We start from the raw sequence: 10,473 nt of genomic DNA, 5'->3' as shown, positions 1-10,473 counted from the left end.
AGCGCGTCCAACTCAGTGTAGCCAAGTTCAAAGCTACTGATGCTCCTTACCACCATAGGCGTGCATCTCCTCCGAATAGATAGGTGGCACAACAAACTCTGTCTGCATCTCCAAGCTCCATGAACTCGAAGATAACCTCGAGGGACTTAATCCAGCCCTCGGCAATCATGGGATTAGACGTCCCTGAAAACTCCTTCGGACGCATCTTCATAAACCACTCATAAGTAGCCTCGGGCCCTGTCGGCCTGGCTGCCACAGCATTGTTCCCCGCAAACTATGCGAAGAACTGAGTCATCCCAGCTAGTATCTGGGCATTCATGTCAGATGGAGGGGGTGGAGGTCTGTTCCTCTCCTGTCTCTGATCCTCCTTGTCCTCCTGGCGAGGCTCATCATTTCTCGCACGCTCAAGAATGCGTCTAGGGAGCATACTGTTCCATACATAACCCATACGTAACTAACATGCATAATTTCCATAATTTCTTTAAAATTTTAGATAACTACTGAATAATCAAAATGTGAACATAAAATATTTCATGAGAACATGCTGTTAAAATATTTCATGCTGTAAACGAAATGCGTAAACGTAAAACTTACAGACCGAAGACGTGACTTTATGAGCTTCTCGAGGTCAGTAGTAGTACAACCCTTTACAAGAACATAGACTCTGATACCAGTTGTAGAGGCCCGAAATTCGTACTTGAAAATTGGCGGAAAAATTTAAAATTTTCTTTTAAAATAAGTAATTTGCTTCATTAATGAAATAAACTGATAAATAGAGTTTAATGTTCAAAATAGCACAGCGGAAGTAATTATTGTTTGCAAAATAACAATTGAAAATAATCCAACAAAGATAAAATTTTTGGGCATAAAAATGGTAAATGCTGAAAATGAGGTCCTCGGGTTCCACTACTGCCGACCCAAGATGGCTCACTGAACCCCGCCCTCGATCCCTACCTCATCAGTACCTACAACAATCAAGTCTAGTGAGTCTAAAGACTCAGCATGCATATATCATAAATAACAAGTAATGATAATAAAATTGCATGCATGGTAAAAATATCATGTCATGAGTAATTATAATACGTGCATAACTGAACTGAAAGTCGTAAGTAAAATGTTTGCTCCATCGAGCCCTGTAATAAAATAACATGTCATAAATTTTGTGTTGAGATTATTTTCTACACAAGTGGCCCCTGAACTGAACTGAACTGGATCGCCTGATCAGACTAAACCACAGTATACTGGGCGGTAGAGATCATCACAGCCCTTGGACTGGATATCCGTACCAATAAATGAACTGAACTGAACCGGTAAGTGACCACCGGGTGAAATAATAATCCCATGATAATGAAGTGGTCACAAGCAATATCGCATAAATCTCAAAAATGAATATTTTATATTTTGCACGTAATATAATTAAATAACATAATTAAATATCCTGTATTAATTTTACCGAATGGGTTGGATCGTTCCCAGGCTCGCTGCGACTTAAATCTAACATGAAAAATATGCATATGATTTACTTGCCCAAACTTTGTAATTGACTCCAAAACGAGACAATTACGCCCGATGACTTGGTATTTAATCATGACTCCGTGCCAACCCGAACCAACATCGAACCATCGTTTAGTCATGATTAAAATACACTTAAAATGATGAAATAATGCTATTAACATTTAAGTACTTCGAAATTTGGTGAATGAAGGCCAAAAACATGAAACGCTCTTTCGAGAGTCACTTTGGCACATTGCACCGTAAATTCTCGTACGACCTCTAAACTTGCCCAAATCACGAACGGACAAAAACATGACTTTCCTAACTCAATAGGGTACTGTTCAGTCCAAGGCCATAGGCTAAAAGCCGAACAAGTACTCGAAATACACCTCTGAACCGAAGCACAACTTGCTGTCACAAAAATACAGCAGCGGCGCTTGCATTTCTTTGCGTTGTTTGCGAGGCTAATGGCCATTGGGGCTTGAACCACCGACAAGAACCTCTTACCAACATCCTAAGGTGTGGCTTGAACCATGGCTAAGGGCCCTAGGCCAGCCACAATCCAAGAAACACCATGGATCACCCGAACTTCCACCCGAGAGGCGAACCTGCGTGCGTGGGGCGAGTTGCTTCGTTTGCTGTCATGGACCATTCCAGTGGCCATTTGATTGACCATGGCATGATCTAGAAATAAAGGGGTATGGTATGAACCGTGGCTAAGGGCTAAAAAGCCAACCAAGATCCACACCAATCACCAAAGCCGAAACCCACTTGTGCCGAAAATTCAGAAATTTAAAACCGATGGGGCGCTGTTCTAGTTTGTTTTAAAAACTGTTAGGAACCATGAACCAAGCCATGAAAGGCCGACTTGGTCATGTCCTAGACATGTCAAGAAAGGATTCTAACCGTGGCTACAGCCCATAGGGCAACCAAGATCAGATCTATCCCTTAGACAACCCAAACAAGAAAAAATCGAAACAAAAAAAAAAAAAAAATACAGCATGGTGTGCTGCTGTCAAAGTGGTTTCGTTGGGGAGCATGGACAGAAACCATAGGACAAACATGATCCTAATCCACCCTAGTATGTGTCTCAAAGCAGCTTTGAACCCCTGGAATTCGATCCATACCCTGAACCATCAAAACAGCAAAAAACGTGAAGTGCACAAGGAAAGAGTAAAATTCTGCACTAAGCTTTTCGAAATTATCTTGAACAAATTTCGGTTTTTACCTCATAAAATCTTGATCATGAAAGGTTTAAAATCATATTATGGCTTGATTGAATAGTGAAAGGAAAAATATAAACATGCCTTGGTTTGTTTCGAATGAAAAACAAACGAAACGACGACGCGATGCGGCGGAGACGGAGTGTTCTTCTTTCCTACTCGATTTTTCCCTCTTGTTTCTTGCTAGGAGTCTCACGATTTTTGCTCTGATTAAACTCTGAATTTCGGTGATAATGGTGGGGAGAGAATGGCTAGGAGTGAGGGGAGTTTACTAATTAAATGGGATACAAAATAGCAAGCTCCTAACTTTCTATCCTAGTTGTTAGCTAGATAAGGAATGAGGTGTCATTAGGTGGGATTGAGGGGTGATATGATGACCGATTCCTCCTACTCAAACAAGGCTAAGATATTGATTGATTATTAATTAATGGTGATTAAAAGTGAAAGGGTTAACATACCAAGAAATAATAAGGAAAGGGTCAAAGGTGGTGAGTTGCCAAAGAAATATTAAATCACCTATGAGGTGGCCGAAATTATGCTATTAAGTGGAGGGGAAATATTGCTTAAACAATGTATTTTAAATCTTCAATGTTTTATCTATCCATTAAATATTTTAGTGAATTGAGAAATTAATTATTGAACTTTATTTACTACTTATCTCAAATTATTAAATAATTCCTCAAACATTCTTTTACATTAAATTGACTTATTATTTATCTTAAATAAATTCTAAGAATGTTTTCTTAATATTAAATTTTATCTCAAAACTCCAACTCTAGTCCGGCCTCACTTAATTAATTGAAAGGATAACCAATAAACTACTGAATAAAATAATTAAATTTAATGAAAGAAATTTAAATACTCATGCAATAAAAATCATTTTAGTTTAAATACTAGAAATTATGTATGACTTATACGTAGTCTGATTTATGGGTTCTACACAGTTGGTATCAGAGTCATGTTTTTTGTTGGCTTGTTAAATTGCAGACGTGAAAAGTATTGTAAAAACGTCTGACCATCGTATAACACAACGATACACGATCGTATTCTTAAACTTGAAACAAGGATGCAAAAGATTGAAAGACTTCTCGATGTTCCCTCCAGATCTCCAACAGAGACGGTCTATAAGCAAGTTGAGGCCTTGCGACTTTCTGTTGAAACAAATATCCGCCGTGTCGTGGATTTGTCCGAATTTGTGGAAAAAATTGATGGTTTCTATAGGTAAGGAATTCAAATCTAATATGGATTAGTTTAAACTTGAGATGATAATGTTGAAGAAGGTGGTTGGTGGCATGGTGGCACAAACAGGATTGTGTCTTCTTCAACGAAGTTTAACGTCCACGTTCCGAAGCCATTTATTAAAAAAATGTAGTGCCAAGGAGATGGAGAACTTCTTGGGGGATATGGAAACTTATTTTCAAGTGGCCAAAGTTTTTGAAGAAAAAAAATATTCATCATAAGCATGTATTTAACCGAGGATGAGAAGTTCTGGTGTCAGACTTATGGATCGGTTCGGGCAACTTTGAGGGTGATTCAAATACAATATTCTCAATGAGCTGCAATAGCTCGTGTTCTAAGAACATATACACTGATGAATTAGATCGAATTTGGTTTCAAACCAAGTGAAAAACACTCGAAGTAATCATTCGTTAAGAAAAACTGAAAGATTTTAAAAACTAATGACTTGTGTAAACTGATCGACTAAAATACTTAGAATTAGTTCTGGCTTCTATCATTTCAGCTATGGACTTAACTGAACTGATATCAGCTGAACTGATCAAATCAATTTAAAATACAGTTAAACAGTTAATACACAAGATATTTATGGATGTTCGGAAACTTCAACTGCTCCTACTTCACCCCTTCTACCACCTCGGGTAGGATCCACTAGAAGATTTTTATTTATAAAACATCTTGTACAAACCCACCCAGCTTAGAACTTACCCACTGCCTAACTGAAATCCTAGTCTAGACTGAACACATCACCTTCCAGCCAATACTTGTTAAACGTCTGTGTGTCAAAGAATACATACAAAAGTTTTACGTCTTTCTGCAAGACGGTATTTTGAGTGGTGGTGTGTGTGTATGACAACTGATCTCTGAAAACAAATCGAAAGGTGTTCTCATACATTGATGGAAATGAGCTTCTGCACTAAGCTGATATAACTTGGAGCGTTCTTCGACTGGGATGATTGCATCTTTGTAAGCTAATATGAAACAAGTGTGCCCTTTCTTGTTTTTTCCACACTTCCTTATTTATATATTTGCTGATGGCCTTGGTGTGTATTTATAGTATTTGGTGATACCCCCATAAGAGCCCGGGTCATGGATGACCCGCGAAACTAAATGGATAACCCAGATTAGAATCAATATGCAGATTAATTTCTTCAGCAGCCGGGCATGGGATTACCCGGGATATTTTCTCCCCGTGCAATCAGGAGCCTATGATCTCGTGCAATCACCCGGTAGCTTTTACCCGGGCTAACTCGAGAAGCGCACCACTCGAGTGTACCAGTATGGGCTAATTTATGCTTGGCAATCATTGCTGTCAGAACGACATGGGTTTGGCGTGTCAGAGAAGTCATTTGAAGTAGGGTATGGGCAGCCGCCTTACCATACTTAGCAGGTAGACACTGAAAACAAGGTAATCATGGGATTTTCTCTTTTAAATAGCAGGTACACTTCTCATTTACAGATTCTGGAATTTTTAACTCTCGAACTAACGTATATTCACTCACACATACAACCATTTTCCTCTTCCTCACTTGCTGACTTAAGAATCGGAGTGGTTACGCCGGACACTCCTCCGGAGCCCATTCACGAGTTCATTTCATTGTATGCAGGTTACAGTAGAAGTCATTTGACAGAGGAATAAATTCATCACAGGTTGTATTCCCTTGCTCACTTTCCTAAACACCAAACTTTTATCATATCTAGTGGATTGCCCCGATTCCACTTACTCGATTCACCCGGATAACATCATTGGCACCGTCCGTGGGAAATTGAGCTTAAGAATTTGATATGGCTCCTACTAGAAGAACCAACCAAGATATTTCCCGGGCTCCTGGAGATGATGCATTTATCTCAGGACAAGGTGGTCTTATGCCCACAGGGCCTCAACCTATTATTACTTTTTCCAAAAAGGAGTTGTCACGGATTATATCCGATGCGGTAGAAAAAGCCGCAGCCCAGAGAGATTCTTCTCATCATGCTACACAGCCAATAGGGGAGCAAGAGGAAGAGCAGGAGGTAGGGGAGGAGGAAGAAAGGATGGAGGAAAGGGAGTCTAGTGTTGGGTCCAAGTCCCCGACGATGGCAGAGGAATTGCAGGTGTTAAGGCAGAAGATGAGAGTGTTGGAGGGGCAAATGGAGGGTCGAAGTCATTCTCGGGTAATTGTCAAAGGACGTCCATTTGCTGAAGCCATTGTCCGGGAACCTCTTCCTGGGAACTTTAAATCTTCAAAAATCAAGGATTATGATGGCAATGCAGACCCCGAGGAACATTTGGCCAGGTTCGAGAATATGGCCATGTTGCACTGTTATGCTGACAGAATCAAGTGCAAGGTATTATTGACAACTCTGGTTGACTCGGCCCAGAGGTGGTTTGAGGGATTGGCCCCTCATAGTATCCATTCCTTTGAGTATTTCCGGAAGTTGTTTCTGCAACATTTTAGTAGCAGCAAAAATACAAAAAGACTGCATTTAGTCTTTTTGAAGTGAAACAAAGCCTGTAAGAGAGTCTGAGGGCTTATATTCAAAGATTTAACAGAGTGGCTTTGGATGTCCCCTCTTGCGCCCCTGAGACCAAGACAGTTGCATTCACCCAGGGGCTGAGAGAGGGTGAGGTTTTTTGATCATTGACATAGAAGACGCCTGGGAACTTTGAAGATTTTTTCGCCCGGGCAGAAAAGTATATTAATATGGAGGAGGCCCAGAAACAGAAGAGGGATTCAGTAAAGAGAGAGAGAGAAGACCGGGTATCTAAGCCCGAGGAGAGAGGACAGAGAAAGAGTAACCCGAGAAATTTTTCTCATCATGTGCCCTTGAAAATTATCCGGGATCGGGAATTCCATGAGTGTAGCAGGGACTTGCCTCCATCTAAATAGTTTGCCAAGACTGAAATGAATGAGTTTTACACCCTTCATAAAATCTGTTATCACAACACAGAGGACTGCAAAACGCTCAAGAGAGACTATGTCCCACCAGCTGTCCAAGGACATAATCAACAAATTAAGAAGACGAGGTTGCCACCCTGGTCAGCCCAACAACCAGGGCCCAGTGCAAGGGAAAAGTCTAGGAATGCCCTGAGGGGGAGAAGAATCCAGAACCCGAGAGGAAGAAGTCCTCACCCCTTGTTTTGGGGGTGATAAAGATGATATCTAGAGGATCTATGGATGGTGATTCTAATAGGTCTAGGAAGTCGAGGAGCAAAAGAGATTGCATGGAAGTGAAAGGGGCGAGGAGGAATGAGGCAGTGATTAGCTTTGGCCCTGAAGATATGAAGGGTGTCAATTTTCCCCACAATGATGCCCTGGTAATTCAAGTCAGGGTAGTAAATTATTATATTATGAGGGTCTTTGTGGACTCGGTAATTTTGTCAATGTTATTTTCAAGGAGGCCTTTGTCCAAATGGATTTGCAGGGATACCAATTAGAAACAGTGGAAACAACATTCTTTGGCTTCGCCGGCCATGCTGTCTATCCAGAGGGGGATATTGTCATGCCTTTAACTTTGGGCACCAGGGAGTTGAATAATGCAATTATGACCACTTTCACTGTAGTGGATGCCCCGTCATCGTATAACATCATCCTGGGGAGAACAGCCATGAACGAGCTAAGGACCGTAGCATCAACCTACCACCAAAAGATTAAGTCCCCGGTAGGAAGCCAAGTGGGTGAAGTCCGGGGAGATCAACCTTCTTTCCGGAAGTGTTATGTGGAAGCGGTTCGGGTGGACCAGAAGAAGGTGAGGAAGGAGGGGAAGAGACCTAGTGGTTGTGGAGAGTTGGATAGGAGTGTAGAAAAGGGAGAGGTTCAGTTTATGACAGATGAGGAGCAGGAAGTGGTAGAAATTGGGCCAGTCAAGGAGATTCGGGTGGCTCAAGACCTTGACTCATCCACCCGGGTCAGTTTAATAAACTATTTAAAAACTAGAGATTTGCTACAGACCGGCCACATTCGGGAAATACAATTCCCCACCTGGCTTTCGAATGTGGTGCTGGTACCAAAATCTACCGGGAAGTGGAGGATGTGTGTTGACTTCAGGGACCTTAACAAAGCTTGCCCCCAAAGACCATTATCCTTTGCCCAGAATTGATCAATTGGTGGATTCCACCTCTGGCTGTGAACTGCTGAGTTTCATGGATGGTTACCAGGGGTATCATCAAATTCCCCTGGCCAATAACGATCAAGACAAGGCCAGCTTCATCACCTCGGAAGGCACATTCTGCTAAGTCATGCCTTCCGGGTTGAAAACTGTCGGGGCTACCTATCAGCGTCTCATGAACAAAGTGTTTGAGAAGCAGTTGGGCAGAAATGTAGAGGTGTATGTGGATGACATCTTGGGCAAGTCCAGGGAGGTTTCTGGTTTCATCTCTGACTTAGAAGAGACATTTACCACTCTGATGCAGTATAGAATTAAGATCAATCCGGTCAAGTGCATCTTTGGCATAAAGAGTGGTAAATTTTTGGGTTTTATGGTCAATGACAGAGGGATCATGGTAAATCAAGAGAAGGTCAAGTCAGTGCTAAACATGTCGTCCTCTCGATCTGTCCGAGAAGTGCAGAAGCTGACCAGGAGGATTGCTTCTCTTTCTCGGTTCATATCGTGGTCAGCGCATCGGAGTTATCCATTTTTCAGATTCTTAGGAAGGCACGGAAGCTTGGCTGGGATGAGAAGTGTGAACAAGCCTTCCGGGATCTTAAGAATAATTTGGCAGAGCTTCTTGTCTTAGTGAAGGCAGAGCCCAGGGGAGAAATTATTTATCTATCTGTCCACCACAGAGTATGCTGTCAGCTCGGTACTTGTGAAGCAAGAGGCCTCTGATCAGAAGCTTATCTATTATGTCAGCCATGCTCTAAGAGGTCCCGAGCTCTGATACAGTGAAGTGAAAAAGATAGCTCTCGCTCTTGTCATGACTGCTCGGAAACTGTGACCTTAATTTCTATCGCATCAAATTATTGTGCTAACAAATAGTCCTCTCGAAAGGATTATGAATCATTCATAAGTTTCCGAGAGAATGATTAAATGGACAGTGGAGTTTGGAGAATATGATATTGAGTATAAGCCCCGGGTTGCCATCAAAGATCAGGCTTTGTCAGATTTCTTATCAAAGATGGTTCAGCCTGATGGAGAGGAGGTCTGAAGGGTATTTGTGGATGAGGCGTCTAGCCTTTCAAGATGTGGTGTAGGTGTTGTGATAATATCTCCCCCGGGAGAAAAGATTAAACTGGCACTAAGAATTGACTCCCGGATGACTAACAATGAAGCAGAATACGAGGCTATTATCGCAGGTATCCAAGCTGCCCGGATAATTGGAGCCTCCGGATCATTTTGTATTCTGATTCGCAATTGATCACTCAGCAGATAAAGGGCATTTATGAAGCTAAGGATGACTGGATGCTTAAATATCTCAAGCTCATTCAAGCCCAGGTAGAAGTTTTTGTGGATTGGAGTATTGAGCAGATACCCCGGGACAAGAATGGGGAAGCTGATGCTTTGTCAAAGATGGCAGCCTCTTTATCATAAGTCAATATCCGAGAAGTATTGCATGTTTCCCGGCTAATCCTCTCCACGAAAGAAGAGATATTTCCAACACAAGAAGATTCGTGGATGACACCCCCGATAAAATTCATTGTAAACAATGAATTGCCTGAAGATAAAGCTCGAGCTCAGAAAATCAAGAGACAAGCTCCCAGGTTGGTTATCTTAAATAACATCTTATACAGAATATCATTTCAGGGACCTTTTTTAAAGTGCTTATCTATGGGAGATGTGGATTATGTCATCCGGTAGATTACTGAAGGGTGTTGCGGAGAGCATCTCAGAGAAATAACGTTGGCCTGGAAAGCAATGCTTGCCGGATTTGGCATATTATTAGCCAAGACTCTGCCCGAGTGGCCCGGTCTTGTGAGGGTTGTCAACATCACTCTAATTTTCAGCAGTGCCCGGCCACTCTCATGAAGCCTATATGGGCATCTTGCCCCTATAATCAATGGCGCATGGATATTGGTTGTCCTTTTCTAATAGTCTGGGCTCAGAAGAAATTTTTACTGGTAGCAGTTGATTATTTTTCTAAATAGGTAGAAGTCGAGCCCTTGGCAAAGATTACTGAGCAGGAAGTTTTGAAGTTTCTGCGGAATAATATTGTATGCCGATTTGGAGTCCCCAGGAGAATAATCTCAGAAAATGGGAGGCAGTTTTAGGGAAAAAAGATCACAGCTTGGTGCCTGGAAAGGAAAATCACTCAGTCTTTCACTTCAGTTACCTATCCTCAAGCAAATGGCCAAACAGAGGTGGTGAACAGAATTATTGTACAAGCCTTGAAAACTAGGCTACAAGGCAAAAGAAAAGACTGGGTGGAGAAATTGCCTAGTGTTCTCTTGGCATACAGAACTACTCCTCGAGCACCGACTCAAGAGACTCCTTTTAGTCTGGTGTATGGTTCTGAAGCAATTCTTCCGATTGAAATCGAACAATCTTCTGCCCGGGTAGAATCTTATCCGGATGATAATGATCAAAGACGGGCAATGGAATT

The 10,473-nt window shown here is 41.7% G+C and overlaps 1 protein-coding gene across 1 annotated transcript; it reads left to right on the top strand.

The window, feature by feature from the left end:
• The first annotated feature begins 7,089 nt into the window (after positions 1-7,089).
• Positions 7,090-8,033, top strand: LOC142538590 (uncharacterized). The gene is made up of 2 exons (XM_075643899.1): positions 7,090-7,251; positions 7,332-8,033. Exons 1-2 carry the CDS (start codon positions 7,090-7,092, stop codon positions 8,031-8,033), a joined length of 864 nt encoding a protein of 287 aa, XP_075500014.1.
• The last annotated feature ends 2,440 nt before the right edge of the window (positions 8,034-10,473 follow it).

This window comes from Primulina tabacum, chromosome 3 (assembly GCF_025594145.1).
Source record: "Primulina tabacum isolate GXHZ01 chromosome 3, ASM2559414v2, whole genome shotgun sequence".
NCBI classification, from domain to species: Eukaryota; Viridiplantae; Streptophyta; class Magnoliopsida; order Lamiales; family Gesneriaceae; genus Primulina; species Primulina tabacum.
The sequence above is the reverse complement of the archived record's forward strand: the minus strand, read 5'-3'. Positions and strand labels throughout refer to the sequence as shown.

Coding starts and splice junctions, on each gene's coding strand:
- LOC142538590 (XM_075643899.1), top strand. CDS start 7,090: ATGATATCTAGAGGATCTATGGATGGTGATTCTAATAGGTCTAGGAAG. Junction 7,252..7,331: donor TTCCCCACAATGATGCCCTG/GTAATTCAAGTC, acceptor GTTATTTTCAAG/GAGGCCTTTGTCCAAATGGA.